Source organism: Stegostoma tigrinum, chromosome 10, assembly GCF_030684315.1.
Source record: "Stegostoma tigrinum isolate sSteTig4 chromosome 10, sSteTig4.hap1, whole genome shotgun sequence".
In the NCBI taxonomy this organism is placed as follows: Eukaryota; Metazoa; Chordata; class Chondrichthyes; order Orectolobiformes; family Stegostomatidae; genus Stegostoma; species Stegostoma tigrinum.
The window spans coordinates 44,103,273-44,126,430 of record NC_081363.1 but is presented as its reverse complement, the minus strand read 5'-3'; the positions used below and the strand labels follow the sequence as shown (position 1 = coordinate 44,126,430).

General features: G+C 37.4%; 1 protein-coding gene across 3 annotated transcripts in view; it reads left to right on the top strand.

Moving 5' to 3' along the window:
• map4k5 (mitogen-activated protein kinase kinase kinase kinase 5) overlaps nt 1-23,158 on the top strand; it is a 155,685-nt gene that overhangs the window by 80,845 nt on the left and 51,682 nt on the right. For all 3 annotated transcript variants that reach the window (XM_059649146.1, XM_059649148.1, XM_059649147.1), the window contains 6 exons: nt 1,476-1,607; nt 8,035-8,097; nt 9,486-9,567; nt 12,959-13,072; nt 13,625-13,703; nt 17,718-17,776. In XM_059649146.1, coding sequence (XP_059505129.1) covers nt 1,476-1,607; nt 8,035-8,097; nt 9,486-9,567; nt 12,959-13,072; nt 13,625-13,703; nt 17,718-17,776 — 529 coding nt within the window. The remainder of the gene's footprint in view (nt 1-1,475; nt 1,608-8,034; nt 8,098-9,485; nt 9,568-12,958; nt 13,073-13,624; nt 13,704-17,717; nt 17,777-23,158) is intronic.

Genomic DNA, 23,158 nt, shown 5'->3' with positions numbered 1-23,158 from the left:
GTGGAGTATATCCAGAAAGTGGAAGTGAAGTAATATTCATCTTGGTGTTATTTAACCTAATTAAAACTACATTGCATTTTTGCAACATTGGTTCACAGTATATGGATGCTGTTGACTGCAGCATTTATAGTTCTTGTTTAATTGCTCCTGAGAAGGTGGTGATGATCTGCTTTTGTAAACACTGCAAGCGATGGTGGTGTGGGTGCATTCACAGTGTTGTTAGGAAAGGGTTTCCACAATTTTAACCCAGCAACAGCAAAGGAATTGTGACTTAGTTCCAGGTTAAGAGGATGTGTGCTTTGAAGAAGAACTTCTGTCTATCCTTCTGTATGGTACAGATTTGGAAGGTGCTGTTGAAGTGGCCTACTTGAGTTGTTGCAATGCATTTCATAGATGGTGTAAGCTGCTTGTAGCCCTGCAGATTTATTTCCTTCAATTGCCCATCTAAATTTTTTTTTTTAAATAATTGATTCTGCTTCCAACTCCCTCATGGGCAGAGCTAACGTATCTGTTCATTTGCTACTCGTCCATGATTGGAATCACTTATAAATTGTGAAATTTTGTTGTGTATTTCAATGTCACGCCAATGACATTGCAAAAGCAAACTGGTCCTGGCACTTGCTGTTAGAGAATACCACAGTCTCTCTCCCCTGCCCCTCAGTCTGCAAAATAACTATCTATTGTGATTTGTCATCTGCCCTTATGCAAACTTTTATCCAGTTGAGCACCAATCCTCCTATTTCATAATTCTTAATTCTATAAATCATCCTTTTTGCATAGATAATTCTCAAAACTTCTTTAAAATCTGCACAATATTATCTCATTCCTTTCAACAACCCTTCTCTGATGCTTCATCAAAAATTAAATTAGATTACTCAAGCGTGATTTTGCTATCATAAATTTTTATCAATAATGGACTATGATATTCTTAATTTGCAAGTTCCGATACAGCAGTGGCTGACACGGAGTATTGATCCCTTCAAATCTTTGCTTTTTTTTATTAATAGGCGTGACCTAACTGTTCCATTTTGAGGCTTGATTACTGCTGCAAAACAACCAGTTAAAAAGTTATGGTTTTAACTATATCATGTAAAAATAAAATGCTCTTTAATCTAAAGTAAATGTGCAAAAGTCATGCAAATGAGGCTACAAATATTGGAATTCTGGACATTCAAACTTTGGAAGAAAAAAGTCTCGGTACATATTAGATGGACTAGGAGTCATTAACATGGTTCAAATAGCATTTATTAATTGGTCAAAAATGTTTTTTTGTGTTGCATTTTTGATTCCCTGTGTGATAAATTTCGTGACTGACGAAATCTCTGTGGTATGCTTTGAGTTTATTTATTATCCTAAAATACATATTGCTAGCAATATGCATATTTGAAAATGACATGATAACTGAATCTCCATGTTTTTAATGTTGCTGAATTTTTTTTTGCATCTGAGGGCTGTATCTGTTCTTGTTTTTGTAGGATGGCTCCTGAAGTTGCTGCAGTGGAGAAGAATGGTGGATATAACCAGCTTTGTGATATCTGGGCTGTTGGAATTACAGCGATTGAACTGGCAGAACTACAACCTCCAATGTTTGATTTGCACCCTATGAGGTATACTGATTTTCAGATTGTTCGTAATTTTGCAGAAATAACGTGCCTGTCGAGCTGGTCATGTTCTCTTTAACTTTTGAGATCTTGCTCTGTGGCCTTTGAACAAACCTAACAAAATGACTGAGGGTTTTTTTAAATTGCCATAATACACACACAAAACCTGGATCGGTATTCGGGCTCTTTTGCAGAAATGTGTGGCAATACTACTCTGCTGTGCAGTGCGTTGCCTTGCCTCTTTCTCCAAAGCGTTATTAAGTTCAGTTGTTCTTAATTTCCACTTCATCAGCTTCCACATTTAAAAGATCATTCTTTGTCATTTCTGCCAACTCCAGCAAGATGCCACCACCATTTCTTCAGACATAAAAGTCTGTTCTTAGAGCAGAAAAATAGTGATCAGAACACCATCTCTACCTTGCAACACTTTTTTTCTTTGAAAATGCAGTAAAAGTAAGAGCTCTTTGCTATTCTTTTTATTGCTCAGGACTTCGACCATGTTGAGATCATGGTTATTGTCTGTTGGATTTGGCAATCTGGATTTGTTGTGGCCTCTTTTTATGTTGGAAAGACCAAGTTAATTGTGTTCACCGAGCACCTCTGTTCAGCCTACTTTTGATTGCTTGCCCTTTCAGTTTTCTGTCCCACAATTCCATTTGACTGCTCAGCTCTCTGCCTCAGCCATTCTTCTAGTGAAGCTAAGTAGAGGTTTCAGGAGCAGCACCACATCTTTGGACTGAAGACTGTACGGCATCAATACTGACTTCAATATTTTCAGATGTTGAACACTGCTGTAGGGAACAGGTTGTGATCCAGCTATTGCCACCAATAGCTTCTCTGAACCAATATTACTTTTCACTGTGTATTTCAGTGTATGTGACAGTAATAATAAGTTAAATCATATCAATCAAATTCTTTTGGCATAATTCCTTTTCATGCACTTTGCTTTGCATCATCAACCCATTTGTCCTTTATTCATCTGACATCTCATGCATTTGTTACTTCTAGACTCTAATATTCCAATATACCACTGGCTGGTCTCCCAAATTCCCTCTGTAAACATATAAGATCAGCCAAAACTCTAGTCTTAGTTCAGATGCAACCATTATTTCCCTTTACATACCCCCCCCCCAAAAAAAAAGTGTTTTCTGACCTATATTGGCTCCCAATTAAGCAATGCCTTGCTTGTAGAATTCTTATCCTTCTATTTGGATTCTGCTATGGCATTGACCCTTTTTAACTTCCAGTGACAGTGTTGTAAAAGAAGTCCTGTTTAAGGTCATGCTGAAAAGATAATGGAGAAACTGATGATCTTTATAGCATGCATTTAAGGTCCAGTACCTCTGAGTAAATGGAGGTGCCTTCCAAAAGGGGGAAAAAAGCAAACCAGTGTCTCCACGGAGCTAAGATATAACTAAGTAGTTTTTGGGAGACAGACCAATGCCTGCTTCAGTATGTTGATTAATCCCCAAAACATTCTAAGATATCTCTGCACCTTTTTTGATTGTGGACTGTTGTCCATCCCAATTTTAATTGCTTGACTGTGGTCATTACATATGCCGAGAACCGAAGATCAGGAATACCTTCCTTCTGTCACACTGTACCTTTTCTCCCACGTTTTCATCCTTTTAATGCAACTCTTAAAAACTCATCTCCAATCCAGGTCTTAGCCATCTGTTCAAATATCCATTTCTGTGGCTCAGTGTACTACTTTTTGTGATAATGTTCCTGTGAAATGTTTCACTATTTTATGCTAAATGTCTTATTTAAAGATGTTGTTTAATCACTCCTGCCTTTCACTCTGTTTTAGACCTTATTTGTCCTTCCCACTCCCTGTACACCTTGTTTAAAACCTGACATATCCGTAAAATATTCCAGTTCTGAGAAATGGTTATAGGCCTGAACTGTTATTTCTCTCTGCACAGATTTTGCTGGACCTGCTGAGCGTATTCAGCATTTGCTGTTTATAAATCTATCTTAGATGTTGGCCAAAGGATAAATTTTGATTGACAGCAGGAGAATTCCTCTCATGCTGTTAGATTATATTTGGGATCTTTTACAAATCGCAAAAAGAGATGGCAGAGCATCAGTTTAATCTCCCCATTGAATTTGGCACCTCTCAAAAATACAGCACTCCCAGAGCAGCAGCGATGTTCCTGCCTGACTCATATCTAGTGAATAGGACAGCTTCTTCAGAAGTAGGTTGCAGGTTCATCTGTGAACATCAAAATTGAACCACAGCTTAATCAGTGATTAAAATAGACTATTTATCTTTTATGTATTTTGGCAGCTGAGTTTGGTGTTTAAATAGTAATAGCCCTGATACTGACTTCCAAAGTGTTAAGCTAATCAGCATCTCAGTCAGTTACTATCTCGATTTCTATCATTTTCAAACTTAGTGATTATTAACTTGTGCAGCATATGAAAATAAAAATTGTGTACAATGGGGAGATAATTTATCGTAAAAAAAAATTTAAACAATTTTATTTGATTTGCTTTTTGTTCATTCTATTAACTTTTTCATGCAAAGTATATGCCTTGGTCTTGTGGTAGCATTTTTTCTCTGGGCAAGTAGGTCATGGCAAGTAGTCTAGACTAGCATTGTTCTCTTTTTATTCTTAACCCGTCTTTTCTAGCTTTCTTGTTTCCTTTTTTGTTTTCATGAGATGTAGGCATTGCTGGCTATTCCATTTATTTTCCATCCCTAATTGTTCTCAAGCTGCTGCCTTGAACCACTGAATGCTGTGGGTGTCAGTACACTTGTAGGAAAGATGTTCCAGGGTTGTGACCCAGCAACCATGAAGGAACAGCCTTTATAATTCAGAATTAGTATGTTGAATGGTTTGCAGAGAAGGTACACGTGATGGTGTTCTCATGCATCTTCTGCCTTTCCCTAAAGGTGATGGAAGTTATGGATTTTGTAGGTCCTATCAAAGATAGCTTGGTGATTAAAATTTTGGCCAAGATCTGTAGCTTGGGTTGTGATTGCTTCACCTCTAATGATCAACTACACAAACAGATCAATGGTACACCAATGGGGTCACCCATCTCAGGACTCATCACAGAAGCAGTCATGCAAAGACTAGAACTCACCACCCTCCTCCACATTCAACTTAAATTGTGGATCTGGTATATAGACATTGTGTTTGTCATTCTTAAATGCAACAGATTAGAGACCCACAACCTCATCAACAGTGTATTCACACATGTTAAATTCACAAGGTAAGAAGAAAACAGCAATCTCCTTCCATTTCTGGATGTTAAAGTAGTACGATTGACAAACAGGGAGTTCCAAACCTCAGTATGCAGAATAGTAGCCCATACAGATCAAATCCTCAACTTGCACAGCAACCATCCCAATGTTCACAAACAAAGATGCATTAGGACTCTATTCAAACAGGTCAGGACACACTACAATACTCCAGAACTATGCTGGGAAGAGGAATAACACTTGTATAAGATCCTTGCTTTAAACAGATGTCCCTATAACTTCATTCACAGATGCCTAAAAAGCAGACAACAATAGAAGGACACAGTACAACCTAACACGCTGACCACACTGCCCTACATCAAGAACATATTGGAACGGACAACAAGACTGCTAAGACCACTCGGAATCATGGTAGCCCACAAGCCCATAGCCACTTAGCAACAAACACTTAACAAGGGTTAAATACCCCATTCCCACAACACGTAGAACCAATGTGGTTTACAAAATACCATGCAACTACTGCTGCAAACATTACATTGAATAGACAGGAAGGAAACTAGCCATCAGAATACATGAACATTAGCTAGCAGCAAAACGGCATGATGGACTCTCCTTAAAATCTGTGCGTTCAGACAATGGATCATATAAATTCCAAGCGGAGTAGAATAACATTGCTTCATCGGAGGCTGCACTGGTGATGTCACCTAGCATGGTGACGTCACCTAGCATGGTGACAAAACATCTGAAGAAAAACAAGCCAACTCAGTGAGCAAGTCAACAACCTCACACCTTGGTGAATTTATGCACTGCATCTTATTGATGACAAACATTGTTACTTTGCTACATAGGTGGTAGAGGAGGTGAATGTTGAAGGTCTTAGATAGAGTGCTACTCACGTTGGCTTTTTTGCACTGGATAGTATTGAGCTTCTTAATGCTGGAGATTATTCAATCAAACTCCTTCCTTATGGTTTGGAAGTGTTGCAGAATTCCCAGCTTCTGATTTGGTCTTGTAGCCATAGTATATGACTGGGTCCAGTTCATTTTCTGGTCAGTGGTAGCCTCTAAGATGTTGATAGACATGTAGGATTCCGTAATGTTTATGCCATTGAATGTCAAGGAGCAATTATTAGATTCCGTCATTGTTAGAAATAGTTGTTGCCTGACATTTGTGTGGCGCAAATATCAGATGCCATTTATCAAGTCAGCCTGGATGTTGTCAGGGTTTTGCTGTATATGGCACAACCTCCTGAGAGTGCCACATTTTTGGGTGTGCTATCTTTAGTTAAAATATTGAACTTAGACCCTACCTATCTTCTCAGATGACTGTAAAATCCATGATGTAAATGTTTAAATGGATTGGTTGGAAAATTTGGCTTGTTTTTGTTTTTTTTTTATTTCCTATGTAATGATACTAAAAGTCAGAGAGATTAAGTGAGAGATAATAGGAACTGCAGCTGCTGGAGAATCCGAGATGACAAGGTGTAGAGCTGGATGAACACAGCAGGCCAAGCAGCATCTTAGAAGCACAAAAGCTGACCTTTCAGGCCTAGACCCTTCAGAAAAGCTCTACACTTTGTTAAAACTCAGGAGTTCTTGTCAGCTTGGCCAATAGTTACCCTTCAGCCGAATCAGTTAAGCGAATTATCTGGTCACTTAACTTTGCCACTTGGTTGTGAGATGAATGGTGCAAATTGGCAACCATGTTTCTCTAACAAAAACAGAAGTTGCTGGAAACGTTCAGGTCTGACAGCAACTGTGAAGAAAAGATCAGAGTTAATGTTTCAAGTCCAGTGTCCTTTTCTCGGGACTGTATCTCTACACCACCACAGTATTTCATTAGCTAGGGAGTACTTTGGGCTGTTCCAACCTCCCTTTATAAACAAAAGTTTTACCAATTGCTTTGATGCTGGATAAGCATAGGAAACCGTGGCTTGAAGCTGAAACTTTGCATCCACCGGCTGCTTTAAGCCCACCTAGCTCGGAAGAGTTTTTTTAAAAGAAAAATTTGTCAACCTTTCATCGTCAAAATTTTAAGAGTGATTCATGTATTGAGTAACCTTTGTATCCAAAGTATGTAACTGATTTGCATTTCTTCTAATTCCTGAAACGAGTGAAATGCTTGAAAATAGTTTTGATTTTCAGTTTAGGATTTAATTTGGCAGCTGAAGTCCAGGGCCAGGTAACTGAATGGATTAAAAGATGGTTGAAAAAGAAAAGTAGATTGTATTGGAGTTGATAGAATTTTTTAATGTTGGTAAGTTGGAAGTGGGACTCTCCAGTGGCTCCTGCTATCACTCCATTGGTACTCATTATAAATGTGATTTAGATGTAAGAATTGGAGGTGTGAGGTCAAAATTTTTGAGTAATGCCAAAATTGCGGGTCTTATTAACCAAAATGCATGCTGATGTAAGTAACAAGTGACATTCACTATAGCAAAGTATAAGGTGGTTGTTTGTTTGGATGCCACTTAGGCCCTGAAATATATAAAGCAAATTTATGTAAATGAGTAAACAGATCTGGTATTGATGAAATGTAAATGGCTCAAAGTTGAAATGAAATTGCCCAGAGCACTGGCTGTGTTTTTGGAGCAATAGAATACATAACAAAGTAACACGAAATATTTCCAGAACCTTGGTTTAGACCATACCATGAACACTTTGCATATGGTGATCTGGTCTCCACAACATAGAGGATATCATGTGCTGGAGAAAATATTAGGGTATTGCTAGAATTTAGAGCACGCAGCTACCTGGAAATATTGAACAGATTGGCAATGTTTTGTTTGAGAAACAGGATGAGATGATCTGTTAGGTGGCTGAAAATGAGTTGGGTGTATCTTGAGAAACTGTTTCCTCATGTTGAACATGTTAGTAAAGGAGGCATAAACATAACAGCAAACTGAACAAACATGGAATTTTAGAATATTTTTGTATACACGTTTGAGAGTTTGAACTTTGCTCATGTAGTGTTGAAGCAAGTAGAATTATTGTCCTTGAAGGAAGGCTTAACATACTCATGAGAGCTAAATAGAGGCGTACAAAATGACATTGGGAAGTGGTAATTGAAGTGACAGTAAAGTTGAGTGTAAATCTGGTATATCACAGATGGATTAAATGGCCTGTTTGTATGCTTCTGTGTAACAGATACTGGTTTTTGGAACATTGAATTATAAGCTTGGTTGTTTTTTTAAAATACATTTTGATTCACATTTCTACTCAGGGCATTATTCTTAATGACCAAAAGTGGATTTCAACCACCCAAGTTAAAAGACAAAATGAAATGGTGAGTACATATAGCTTTTGTTGAAACTTAGATTTTTTGAAAATCAGTGCTGAGGAGTCAATTGCGGTGAAGTCAAATTTAATTCACTAAAGATTACTACAAATGAAGGTGGTGTCCGCTATTTGGCCCCTCCTATTTCTTAAAAGGTTAACACTATGCTACTTTTTGCCCTGTTGCAATATCCAATAGTTTCATGAATGATTTCCAGGGCCTTGGCCTTCGCTGCTATCTTCATGAGTCCATAATCGTTAGTGATCATTTCAATATGTTGAGCAACTTCAAGATTGAAACGAAATTTTATTTTTACTTGTTTGGACTTGTTGCTTTGTTCAATAGTTTCAGTTTAACTTTCTAAAATTGTTTTTTGCTTAAAGCAGGAATTTTTAACCTCAATACTTCCAGGATTCCCCTCCTGTGTTTTACATGTTTTGCAGATTCTCTGTTCTCAGCATGAGATATTTTTCTGTTTTATGAATTGTACTGATGGCAGTTATTACTAGTTTTGTTTTTGTCATTCTGTGAAACTTATTGCTAACACTGAGCAACCATTCTGTAAAACAGGGAGATACTTTGCCCACACCATTGTGAATGCACATTCAGGCCTGATACTTTTGTTCTCATTGTCATTAATGAAAGTAATCATAGAATTACTAAATGGTTCTGACACCACTGCAGTGCTGCAGAAAAAGCAGTTCTGAATTCATCTGAGCAATCCTGCCAAGGTATCATCTTGAATGAACTCGTGATGTATGTGAAAATGAATAGGGCCAAATCAATAAATGCAGATATGTTCAGCTGTTGAGGTCCACGGAACGGGGCTAGTCCATTGGCAAATAGTGTCCCAGCAGCTTGAATTGCCCATACATATGCAAATGTATCTCTGACAATTTCCACTTGTCTTGATGTACAGCTAAAAGAAATGACCAACAGAGCCCAAGTTGAGAATTATTGACCTCAAAGTTCAGTCCTAAGCTTTCTCTTTTTATGAATGAAAAGTCCAAGCCTTTTCAGAGTTTGGTAATAATTAGACCTTTTTTAGGACTGGGAATCAGACTAATGCCTCTTTGTGAAGTTGTTTCCAATGACAAATTAATTTGCTGTCCAAAGCTCAGCACAGTGCTTGTGGTGTGAACTCATTTGAGGAATTTTATGTTTTGATATCATCACTTAACAAATGTAATAGAACTGCAAATGTTGTGTCTGTCAAGCATTTTAATTTTATTTAGTCGTTTTTTTTGTCGTTTATTTAGTCATATTTAATCATTAAGTAACAATTAAAGCACAGTTGCATCACAAGGCAACAATTGTCACTGCTGTTGAAATTGTTAAAGGAAATGATTGGATCTTTTTTCACAAACAGCTGTAATATCCAAGTTCACTGTTTTTAGGAGTACAACATTCCATAGTTTTCTCAAAGTAGCATTGACAAAAAATCCGAAGAAAAGACCAACAGCGGAAAAGCTGCTGACTGTAAGTAAATTTTAGATTCGGGACAAGAGTTAATGTTGATCATCGTAAGAATCTTCATTTCCTCTGACCAATGGAAACATGTCTGTTTATATGGCTCAATTACATTTTTAATGCTTATCCACCTACAATGAAATAATACCTGTGCTCCTGAGATGCTGCTTGGCCTGCTGTGTTCATCCAGCCTCACATTTTATTATCTTGGAATTCACCAGCATCTGCAGTTCCCATTATCTCTTATCTATGAAATAATACCTGCCACTTTCTTCCCCAGATGCTGGTGATGGATTGTGGGAGGGCTAGAATGTTCTTCCACACTATCAGTAGTGCTTGATAATTAAGGGATGTACTTTATTTTGGCACACGTGGCAGAGCTGTTGCTCCTCGTGCTGATCTAATGGACTATGCTACTTTATTGATCTTAAGTACTTCATATTGATTACCTTTTAGAGTGTGTTTTATTAAGGCCAAAACAAAACTAAGAACAGCAGGTGCTAGAAATCGGAAAGAAAAACAAATGATTGGAAAAACCTCAGCAGGTCTGGCACATTCTGTGGAGGAAAAACCAGAGTTAATATTGCAGGTCCAGTGACCTATGTTTGGAAATTTTTTTATTTCATGATTTTGTTTTGGTTAAGGCTGTTTGTGTTCAAGTGAGGCAGTTGACAAATTGGGCATTAAGCAGAACTGCAGACTGCATTTGGAATGAAGGTTATGACAAAGCATAGCTCCCTTCTCATCATCTCTGCCAATTGATCATGGACCCTCTTTCCCTTGGTTTAAGTATGAGGAGAAGGTGATTGGATGGATTGGGATGTAAGGGAATAAGGGGATTGAGATATGAGGCCTACATGAGAGGTGAAGTGTACATTGAGGGCCATGTTCTCTTGTTGATTTGATGTTAAATTGGTCAACGTCATATTTATCTTCTAAATATGAATATTTAAGCCTGTGGATCACTTTTTTAGCAGTATTCAGTGTTCTTTTGTAGGAAAATGGGGCATCGTGTGAATTTTACATCCTTGTTCCAAGAAGGATGCAAAAATTAACTCAGTAACTGAAAACCAGTCAGTTTAACTTATTGGTGGGAAAGATTTTAGGACAAACAACAGCCACTTGTGGTGCAAGTTAGATATCCCAACTAAATCTGCCTTCCAATCTTTGAAGACCCTCAGACAGTGTTTTGTATCTTAAACAAAAGACTTAGCAATTTATTAGCAACATAATAAATTAACAGAGCAAAGAAAAACAAAGTAATCTAACTGATTTATGCTTTCAACCCAAAAACCTTTGTTTTCAGCCTTGTTCTCATCCAAGACACAAACAAACAAATGCACTCCGGGGATAAGTAGAAGAAAATAATTGGCCAGATTAGTTGTGATTTTCACAATGCAATGGTCCAAGATCATGGTTCCTTAGTTGATGTTCTGAAGATGTTGGCCATGGTGATGTTTACAGTTCACACATAACTTAGTTTTCTGTTCTTTGAGTTTCCGAGAGCTACTTACTGGAAGTTAGATAGGGAGCTTTCAAATTTTCATACTATCATATATACTTCTGAAGATGTTGGCCATGGTGATGTTTACAGTTCACACATAACTTAGTTTTCTGTTCTTTGAGTTTCCGAGAGCTACTTACTGGAAGTTAGATAGGGAGCTTTCAAATTTTCATACTGTCATATCAACAGTCAGATTCCTCTTTCACAGAAAACACCCTAAAACCTAATCCAAACTCTGCTCGTTCCCTCACGGACTGTCTCCTCTACCAGGTCCCAGTTACCTTCCAATATCTGTCATCTACTTCATCATGAGGTCTTTTCCAGATTTGGTGGAACCAGTTCTCAGATACTGACCTCATTAATAGCCAACTTTTGCTATCTGTTCAAATAAAATGCTCTTCCCCAGTGAGGAAGTGTCTGTAGAACTTTTTAATCAGAAACCAACCTGCAGTTAAGTTCCTGGCCGTGTGAATAAGCAAATGTTTGTCTGGTTTCCTTTTCAATACAAACTGTTATCCAGGGTCCAAATATCATCCTTTGACTCCCAGTTCACAGCTCCAAGCCAAAATTGATAAAGGAAAAAAATGAAGACAATGAAAAATCAGCAAGGGCTATATCACATCTATGAGTTAAGGAAAACCAGTAACAACCTTTTTGAGAACAAATAGTGTTTAACTAATTTGATTGATGAAGTAACAAGGTTGATGAACTTCCAGAAAGCATTTGAACTGCCATATGACTGGCTTGTTAGCAAAGTTGAAGCCTATGAGAGACAGTAGCAAAATGGATGTGAAATTGCCTGGGTAAAGGGAACATCAGTAACGCACAGTTGCCTTTTGGAGTGCAGTGAGGTATAGTTGAGGTTTCCTTGGTTCATTATTCAAATTTGTGACACTGATCTGTGTCAATATTTTGTAATTTCAGGGCATTATTTCAGAATTTGCAGATGACATCCAATTTGGGAATGCTGTGAACTGTGTAAGGAGAATAACAACATTTAAGGAAGGCATAGGCAAGCTAATAGAATGGCCAGACAATTGGCAGGTGAAATTATGTGGAAATGTAAAAAGGAGCAAATATTCAAAAATGCTTGCTTTGATTATGCTCATGGTCCTTTTTTATTTAAGTCTGTTCTTGACCCTTACAAATAGGAACAGTTTCTTCCTATTTAACCGACTATATATCAATGAGAAGGGATAAAAAGGGTAATTTCGAAAATGGTGCTTAAGTAGAAAGATTTTAAGGTTATAAACAATTGAAGGTGACATGGCAGATTTTGAAAGTCACTGAGAAGACAAGGGTTTCCTGTGTTTATAAGTAGAGATGTAAAGTATGGAAGCAGAAACTTGTGGTGAAACTTAATTCAAATCCAGCCAGCAATTTACAATCAAATTTTGGGTACCACATTTGTAGGAAGATGTGAAAGCATTTGGAGAAAGTGGAGGTCAGAGATTTTGTGAATATTTCCAGAGATGAGAAATGTTAGTTATATATGTACAATAAATGGTTAGAATCTGGAATGCACTGCCTGAATATGGCGGAAGCAGAGTTTTATGTTTGATGGTTTATGATGTTAAAGTCACTAAATGCAAGTCGTTGGGTTAAGCTACTGTATAATTAAATATTGGATCATTCAAGCATTGTTCCAAACTGAAGCCATTCAAAGTACTTTAAGGCTAATCAGCATTTCTACAGTTAAGATATTCAAGGTTCCCTGAAACTTGGAATGAGTATTCTTTGCGGTAATTTGGCAAAGTGTTTCAAGAAGTAACTGGCTCCTGTAATAATTGTTTCTAAATTCCATTAAGACATTTGATGGTGAAATATGTATGTACTGAACATTACTCGATACCTTATTTTGAGAATTTATAATTACATTTACTTCTGCTTCTTTAGCATTCATTTCTAGCACAGCCAATCTTATCCAGATCATTGGCATTAGAGTTGCTGGACAAAGTCAATAATCCTGAAAATCACCATTTCAACGAGGCAGATGATGATGACCTTGAGGTATGAAATAACATGAAAAGAACAGTTTTGATTATTTGTTTTCAAAGCATCACTTGAACTGTGCTGTAAATTGGAGATCAATTAAAATAACTGAAAACGATGGCCTTAGGAAATAAACCAAGGATACTGCTTCAGAAAACGAATTCAAGTCGTCCAACATTTCATAATGTATAAAGACAATGTAGTGACAAACCAAACTCAAATGACTTAGGCTAGCTAAAGCTAAAATGAGACTAGACAATGTTATGCCCAAATCTGAAATGTAAATTTCACTGATCATTTGCCACTTACCATGTTAATAGGTTGTTTATGCTGTCAGTTAAATTAAGAATTCAAGATTTGTAATTATAAACCATTCAATCTGTTTTCTTTAGTAGCAAATGGTGTACTAATAGAAGTACTCATCATTAATCCGGAAAGATGTTTTTGCGTAACAAGTATGGCAAGCTATGAGCTCATTGTTGGTATTGTGTTTGTTCTAGCCTCCCAAGAAATTATATGTATAGAAGGGTTTATGTTTTTGTGTTGTAATTCCATCCTCCACTTTTGCAGGCCATCTCTGCTGTTCCTCATACCATTCGCTCTAGTAGCAAGAACATGAGAGCAGAAAGGACACAGTCAGAGATCAACTGTGAGTCTTTAATTTGATTTGCCAGTTCCTGTATCATACTCTTCTTAGAGTACACATTGTGAGCTAGTCTTTGACCATCAATGGACAATCTTGATATAATCTGAAAAGATATTTTTTGTTTGGAATTTAACTGAATAATTAAAATGTCTTGACATTCTACATTTTGCAATGGTTTGAGTTTTAAAAATAACTCGGTCTTTGGCAAACTGCTAATTTGGGCACATCTCAAATATAAAAAGACACATGGAAATTGTATCGGGAGTTTTTAGATTATGTAGCTAAAATTAGTTGCTGATTGGTGTTATTAGTAAGTTTTACTTATTTTCCTTTACTATCATATTCCTTCGTATAAGGGATGGTAGTGGTGACTAGTTCATTTATTCTAGGTTTGGAAAAAGATAAATGGGCTCACAGTGATGTTTCTTCATACAAAGTACCATGAATACTCTTGGGAAGGAGCCTTGTTCATTTTGTGCTGAAGATCTGAAATGTAATTCATAAATGCCTGAAACTCCTTATTTGGCAATGTCAATGTTATACTAGGTAACATCCTAAGTCTTAATCCTAAACTCAGTCTTAAATTTCTCTTTTCTATTTCTATTAACTTTTGAGGGGATCTATCCCAGGATACTGATGGAATTAAGGAGGGAGATTGCTGGGGCGTTGACATATCTTTACATTTTCTATAGCCACAGAAGACTGGAGAATGGCTAGTATTGTTCCTTCCTTTAAGAAGAATGACAGGGATACACCAGGAAATTTATAGCCTGATGAGCCTTACTTCTGTGATAGGGAAATTGTTAGAGAAGATTCTTGAGGGACAGGATTCACTCTCATTTGGAAAAGAATGGACCTTTTAGGTATAGTCAATATGGCTTTGTGTGAGAGATATTTTGTCTTTCAAATTTCATTGAATGTTTTGAGGAAGCGATGAAGGTGATTGAGGGCAGTGGATATTTCCTGTATGGATAATGTTAATTATTAATGGAAGATTCCGTTAAAACAAAGTAGTCTGAAAGTCCCTCAATATGCATTTTTGTAGCTGCACGAAGAGACTGCTGACATTTAGTATTGGTGGATGTAGCAGAATTTAGTATATTTCTGACTTTATGGTGTTTTGTGTTCCATTTGTCTTTAGAAATAGTATAACTAAATGATGCTTAGTGTAGATAAATGCTATTTTTAACTTATCCAGATTTGCACAGTGCATCAAATTAGTGTTATACCTACTTTTGTGAAAGTTTCTTAGTTTTGCTAATTGCACTTAGAGCTTATTTTCTCCAGAATAATTTAATGACAGCTTTGGATAACTTGTTAACCAGAGAAACTTATCTTTTTGGGGTGAAAATTCTGCCTTTTGCACCGGGAGTTTAAATCCCAGAATTGTATACTCAACCAGTGAAAATTCAAACTTTTTACTGTTTAATGTTTAAGATGTGTCCAAGCCTATTTTCTAACAAGTGGTGACATCTCTCATTTTTTTTTCCCATTTTGATTACACGGTACAATCTTAGATCTTCTTCTCTTGGGTTCAGGCAGGGCACCAACATTACAATTGGCCTGGTTCAAACTCAATTGCCAAAGAAAAGAGTGGGGCCATAGGCTAAAAAATTAGCATTTGTGTGGGGACTGAAGGTTTGTTTTAAGAAATTCTCTCACCCAGCACCAGCTGTCAGGCAAGCAGTGTATCAAATCAAATGTTGAAGGATTAGAAAGAGATGTGTTACCACCCTACATCGGAATTAGCTATGTTTATGGGTCATGCAACCCAGGGCTCTGTGATGAGAAATAAGGGCAGAAAAATAAAAAAGTAATGTTTTGATAGTTGTAAGAGAATTTTTTGTTGCTGAAGATCTGGTAACTGCAGAATAGATGAGAATGACAGGGCAGTGCAGGTGCAGTCCCACCAAGCTAGATGACAACTGAAGCATGGAAAAGGGTGCTACGTTAATCACATCAAAGACGATACATGGATCATGAAGGATGCAAAAATATAATTTATATGCATTAGATGTCACTGGTGACTTTGATAAGTGCCTTCTCAGTTCCTTGACAAGACAGAAACCTGATTGGGTTAAATAAGCAAATCAGTTGTGGAAAAAATGAGTGTTTTTGGGAGGTGGGGGTGACTATTGAGGTTTATAACATCATAATGGGCATGAATAGGTGAATAGACATAGACCTTTTCCCAAAGTATGGGGGGTCCAAAGCGAGAGGGCATAGATTTAAGGTAAGAGGGGAAAGATTTAAAAGGGACCCAAAGGAAAATTTTTTTCACCCAGGAGGTAGAGTGTATATGGAATCAGCTGCCAGAGGAGGAGGTGGTGGAGGTGGGTACAATTGCAAAATTTAAAAAGACATGTGGATGGGTTTATGAATAAGGAATGGTTTAGAGAGATATGGGTCAAAGGCTGGCAGATGGGACTAGATTAATTTAGGATATCTTGTTGACATGGCCTGGTTGGACCAACGTTCTCTTTTCATGCTAAATAACTATAACTTTGTGAGAAGGCAGCAACAACATGGAGGAGAAAGGATTCTTGGAGATACAATGATAATTTGCACTGACAGGCCAAGGAGTGTTTGGGTTGGGGTCAAATTGTTTTTCAGTTCAAGGCCCAAACTAGGTCTTCATCTAAACATTACCTATGCATAATTATTACTTTTTATTGGCAGAGGTAAATTAATTTAGGACGAGATATTTAGAAAGTAGTCTTACCTGCTTTTTCCTGTGGTTTTGTTAAATATTGACAATCTCTTGAGATTTTCCAAAGAACTAGAAGTTTTAGTAAATGTTCTGCACAACAAGCATGATAAAGGAGCATTACCTTCATAGCGTTGCTGTATATTAGTACTGCTCAAGATGGGTAGGGTGTTTAAATGTACAATAAGTCACTGTACTTGAATTGATCATATGTTCAGATCTTAAATATAGATCCATAATTTGAGCTCCACAGTAGTAAATCTATTTTTACTTGTGCTCGTAGAATGAGGTGATTTTTGTCATTTTTCAATCATAGCATTTTTGTCTTTGACCCAAGATTAAGATTCTTAGATGCCCTTCATTTGAGGAATTTGTAATCCAGGCTTACACTTCAGATTCATGCAATTCTTGACCTATCTGTGTGTGAAAATTGCCATCACATTTCCAGGTATCCTTTGTTCTCTATTGTTGGACGTGCTGCCATCTCCCAAATCCTTATTTATCTTTCCCATAACTTTTATGCTTGAATGTTTCAAATCCAACTCCTGTTCATGCCAGTGAATTATCTGCATGTCAATTATGCCATCTTTCATTCAGGATTTAAGTTGGGCTTGCTTGTTATGTAACAAGCAAAATATCAAAACGCATTATTTGAGTTGTGCTGGCCAACGTTTATCCCTCAACGAACATCAAATTAGATTAGCTGGTAATATGTCTGTCTTGTTTTGGGACATTTGCAAAAATTGCAATTTATGTTTTGTATTGACTGCAAATAGCCTTCAAAGCATATCTGAATTATTTTGGAATGTCCAGTGGACTAATCAGGTGCTCGAAAATATCACTTCTTTCATTTTTTTATTTTTTATTTAAGAAGTGTATGTTTTGTTGGTGGTTTCTTTATGAAATTGTTTTTGTAGTTTACCTAGTTTCTAGAAGGATAAGTCCACAGCGACAGCTACACGTAGGAATACACTGGAGTGAATTAGATTTTTAACCTTTTTCCTTACCATGCTTCAGATCTGAAATGTGCAGATGGTGCATTAATTTAATCAGATAGGGAATAGGGAGTGCTTTTGAGGTTGGGGTTAATAATATACTGTCACAGGAGGGAGCTTTGCTCTGTCTATGAGCCATACTCTCTACACTTACACTGCTGATTGCAAAGTAGTTCAGTTCTTGAAAAAATTACTTTTCTCAGACACATGCCTAACATTGAGCAGGATTTTCTTTTAAGATGCAGCTTCTTACTTAATTGGTCATCATTATTATTATTATTATCCTTGGAGCTAATTTGAGGAATTATTTTGCAGTTGACAAAATTCAATTTGAACCTCCATTAAGAAAAGAAACTGAGGCTCACTGTGAAATGGTAAGTCTGAACTTCTTCATCCTTTAGCTACTTAGAAGTACAATTAATTTAGCCTGTTGGAAAATTATTGCAAAATTAGTGTAGGAATATTAAAACCTTGCTTGCCATTTTGCATGAGTAGTGAAAAGGAACCCACTGAAAAATGAAATCCCTGGCATTGTGAAAAATTAAGTATTGATCTCTGGCATATAATATGGGAGAAATGTGAGTTTGTTCATTCTTGGGAGGGAGATCAAAAGAACAGAATATTATTCAAATAGAGGAAAACTACACAAAGCTGCAACACCAAGGGTCTTGGGAGTACTTATGCACAAAACACAAGCTAGCAAGCAGGTAATCTGGAAGGATAATACAATGTTGGCTCATTTCAAGAAGGTTGGAGTATAAGAGCAGGTGAGTCTTGCTGCAGCTGTACAAAGTGCTGGTGAGGCCACTTCTGGAGCATTATTGACAATTTGATCCCCTTGTTTAGGAAAAATGTTGATTCACTGGAGGCAGACCTTCATAGAACTATAGTTTTGTGCCTTTAAGCCATTCATCAATCTAGTCTAATATTTTGACAGCTAACCCACAGGCATGTGTCCATTGAACCAAGATCTTGCACAAGAGTAAGGTTCTCTAAATTTCAGGTGGGCAACATTTACTGCCTTTGCCTTAGCCTCATCCATAAAACCTGCAGTGCCACGTGAGACCTCCACTAAATTATGGCAAATTCAATTTGCTCCTTTTCTAAATATAAGCTTGCTCTCTGCAGTTGGGATATGCCGTTAAGGATAATCCCTTAGCTGTCCTCATCCTAGATTAATTAAGTGCACTGTGTATGCCCTATTTGTTGTACTTCAACAAAAATGAGCTTACGCTGTCTGAGTCATTCCCAACCCTTAAAAATTAAGACTTCATAGTCCTTTGACCACCAGTTTCAGTACTTTGGCTCATGGTCTTTCATCAAACAGAACCTGCTGTCTTAGCAAAAATATTAACTTAGCCAAAATAAATGGGTTGCAACTTTGTTTGAACCTTGAACATGGGAAGCTGATACAAAGGCATTAATCAGCCCACCAAAAATATTGGACAGGGCATTTCACTTTTTTAAAATCCAAAACCTTTCATAAAATTCTCTCAGATTTCTGACTGATGGTATTACCAGTGAAATTCTTCTCTTATTTTGCCATAATTGTAGAAACATTAAGTTGTAAATTATCATACAAAAGTTGCAACACTCTTTTATGGGAAAAGTTTCCATGCTGTGATATGCTCATAAATTGAAAAATGATGCATATAGCACACACCAGTCAAGGCTAACATTCCCACTGAATTTAGATGTGATAGTTATGTGAAACATATTATAAACTTGTGAAATGCTCATTAATTTGTACCAATATTTGTGATGTCTTGAAGCACATCCCATTCAACAGGGTATTAATTGTTTTAGCCATAGATCACTGTATATGTAGGGCATACCTCATTATTGCAATAAGAAGTGTAAACTGCTAATATACGAAGCTCCTGGAAATAGTGGACAGCCTGTGATGGTTGTCCAGTGTTGGGTCATGATTTATTGAACCAGGAGCTAGATCTCAAATGCTTGTTTTTGTAGACAGTCACATTTGGTATTCACCTTAACACCTGGGACCCCTATTACGTAACCCAAAGATTATCTGTAGACCTTGCAATTTTTTTTTCTAATCTTAGTTCTAGAAACAGTTACTTTGCATTTGGAAAGTGCACTTGTGCAGGAATTTGATTTTATTTTAATCCCCTTGCCAATGCTAGTAAATCACAGTTTCAGCTTTGCATTATATATTCTGAAGTTGGGAAATATTGTGATAGCAAGATGTGGAGCAGTGGTGAAAATGTCCTTTTTGGAATTTGAAGCCCAAGTTATAATACCCAAGTTATTAGTGCTGAAGGAAAGTAAAAGTTAATGGATGGAGGACTATGGAGAAAAGAAAGCTAAACGAAGTGTTAATGAAATTATAAAATAACAAAGTGTGGGGCTGGACGAACACATCAGGCCAAGCAGCATCTTGGGAGCACAAAAGCTGATGGTGCGGGCCTAGACCCTTCTTCAGAAGGGTTAGGGTTAACTCAGAAAAGGGTTAGGGTTAGAGTTAACCCTAACCCTTTTCTGATGAAGGGTCTAGGCCCGAAGCATCAGCTTTTGTGCTCCTAAGATGCTGCTTGGCCTGCTGTGTTCGTCCAGCCCCACACTTAAATGCTGGAGAATCCAAGATAACAAAGTGTGGGGCTGGACGAACACAGCAGGCCAAGCAGCATCTTAGGAGCACAAAAGCTGATGCTTCGGGCCTAGACCCTTCATCAGAAAAGGGTTAGGGTTAACTCTAACCCTAACCCTTTTCTGAGTTAACCCTAACCCTTCTGATGAAGGGTCTAGGCCCGCACCGTCAGCTTTTGTGCTCCTAAGATGCTGCTTGGCCTGCTGTGTTCGTCCAGCCCCACACTTTGTTATCTTGGATTCTCCAGCATTTGCAGTTCCGGTTATCTCTGTTAATGAAAATATGTTTACCAGGTTTTTAGATGCGTAATGTCATTTACTTACATTTAGCAGTTATTATTTATAATTTTACCTATTGACCTGCTTCTGATGTTTGGTTAGCTTAGTTGGCTGGATGGGTAGTTTGCAGTGCAGTGATGGCAACATCATAGGTTCATTTCTTGCACTGGCTGAGGTTATCACGAATGTCCCACCTTCTCAACCTTGCCTCTTGCCAAAGGATTAGTGACCCTTGGGTTAAACTTGCCACCAGCCGCCTTTTCTATTGGGAGAGCAGCCACATGACTTGTTGGAGAATGGCTACTTGTTGTAGCATTGCAATAATTTAATTTTGCACTGTAACAGCTTAGTTTTAAGCTGGGTTCTCCTTAATGGGCAGTTAATTATTTGTAGGAATTTAGTCTTATCTCGGTTTAGTTTAATACAACAGTTTGTTGTTTTGCTTTGGAGCTTAAATGTACATGTACAAACTGTTCAAAAAGAAAGAAGTTAATGACTAGCAACCTTGCAACCTGTCCTGTGTGATCAGTGGCTGTGACAAATCAAAACTGAATCCTTCTCTGCACTGAACTAGTTCTGTTGCTTTTATGTACTGATTGCTACATTTAGGTTAGCCTCTGAAAATCCTTCAAAACCATCTTTTGCTCTGGTTTTAGCATTTCTCCATTACTTTACTTGACACTATTTTGCGACTTTAAAAACATACATTAATAAGTACTGATACATTTCTAACTGAATTTAAATCTTAGTTTGTAACTTCTGAACAAACTTATTTATCTAGCTCAATCTTAACCCTTAAAGTAATCACCCGTTTTCTGATAGCATTAAAAGCTGTCCCACTGCTATATTGAAGCAAGTGAGAAAAATACGATATACCTTGTATACCAGTGTAAATTTGGACTTTGCTTTATAATCACTAACAAACTTGTGATTGTTTCTTTTTTAAAAGTCACAAACATCTTGGCTCTTTTGGACAAGTTAAGCAAATGTAGAATGACTCCATCTTACAGTATTGTTAACCTTGAACACATTGAGGTATTGAACTAAAGCTATAATCCCCAGATCCAGATGGACTTCACCCGAGGGTCTTGGGGGGAAGAAAAAGGCAGCTGAATAGTTGAAATGATTTTAGTTTTCAAAAATTTCCTAGGTTCAGGAAAGGCTTCATCAGACTACTTAATAACGAATGTGATTGCTCTGTTCAAAAAAGGTAGTAGGGGATCATCACAAAGCGGAAAACTACAGGACAGTTAACTTATATCTCATAAAAGTGCTAGAATCTTGTTAAATAAGATATATAACAAATGCAGTCAAACAGAACCAGCATGGCTTTGCAAAAGGAAGATCAATGGAGTGTGTTTTGTTTTTGAGGAAATAACAAGCAGTGTAGATAAAAGAGAGTCTGTGGGTATGCTGTGCATTGATTTCCAGGCAAGGTGCCACTCCAAAGGTTACTTTGCAAAAGAAGAGCATGATGTAACAGCTAATGAAATAGTCTGGCTGGAGGATTAATTTGCTAACAAGAAATGGTATTCAGAAACGAATCAATTTTTGGCTTGGCAAGCTGTGCCTGGTGGGGCACGACCAGGATCAGTGCTAGGCAGGCAACTATTTACAATTTAAGTTAGTAGATGACACAAAATGGGAAGCTGAACAAATTGTGAAGGCAACATAAGGAGTCTGCAAAGAGATATCAATGGGTTGTGAGAGTGGGCAAAAATTTTGAAAAATGACAGATGAAAAAGTAAACAAACCAACTTTGGCAGGGGCAGTGTAAAAGCAGCATTTTATTTAAATAGAAAAAAATCCAAAACTGCTAGCACACTAATCACAGTGTTAATATGCTGGTTCAGCAGTGAACAAGAAAGTAAACGCAATGTTGTTATGTATTGCAAGGGGAAAAGAATGCACAATTAGGGATGTTTTGGGAATTGTAGAGGTATTGGTAAGACTACATTTGATGTACTGTACAGTTTTGGTCTCCTTATTTTAGAACACAGGTGTGTCAGAAGCAGTTCAGGAAAGTTTTCACTTGACTGACGATTGGCATGAGTGGGAGGCTGGGCCTCTATCAGTTAGGATTTAAAGTATATGAAGTGATCTCATTGAGTTATATAAGACCCTGAGAGAACTTTACAGGGTGGATGCTGAAAGGATATTTCCTTTTGTGGAAGAGTAACAATCTTGGGGACACACTTGTAAAATAAGGGGCCTTCCACTGAAGACAGATGAAACGTTAAAAAAAGTGCATATTTTGACCATTCAGCCCTTTGAGTCTGCTCCATTATTCATTGATTATGGCTGATCATCCAACTCCATTGCCTGTCCCCACCTTTTCCCCTGTATCCTTTGATCCATTCAACGCTAAGTGTTCTATCCAACTCCTTGAAATCATGTTGTTCTGGCCTCGGCTGGTTTTTGTAGTAGCAAATTCCACAGGCTCTTCACACTCTGGATGCAGGAAGTTTTCCTCCTCTAAATTCTAAATGGTTTATCTCATATCCTTTTAGATGTGGACCCCGAGTTCTGATGAGGAATTTCATTCCCCACAGGATCATGAGGCCTTCCTTCCAACTTCCATTGAGAGGAACCAATTAAATTAGAGTCATTGAATATTTTTAAGATGGAGGTAGTTAGATTCTTGACCATCAAGATATTCAAAGGTTACCATGGGTAGAAAGAATTGGATTTGAGGCTACAGACCTGCTAGGCTCTTAGTGTGTGGTAGAGCAGCTTGTGTTGTTACTGATTTCCATAAAAACGTCTAATGATCACTGAGGCCGTATGTGGAGATTCCTTAAAGAAAACAATTAGCACACACGGTTGTAAACTATTGAATGGTTTTATTTATTTTCTTTCAGACTGTG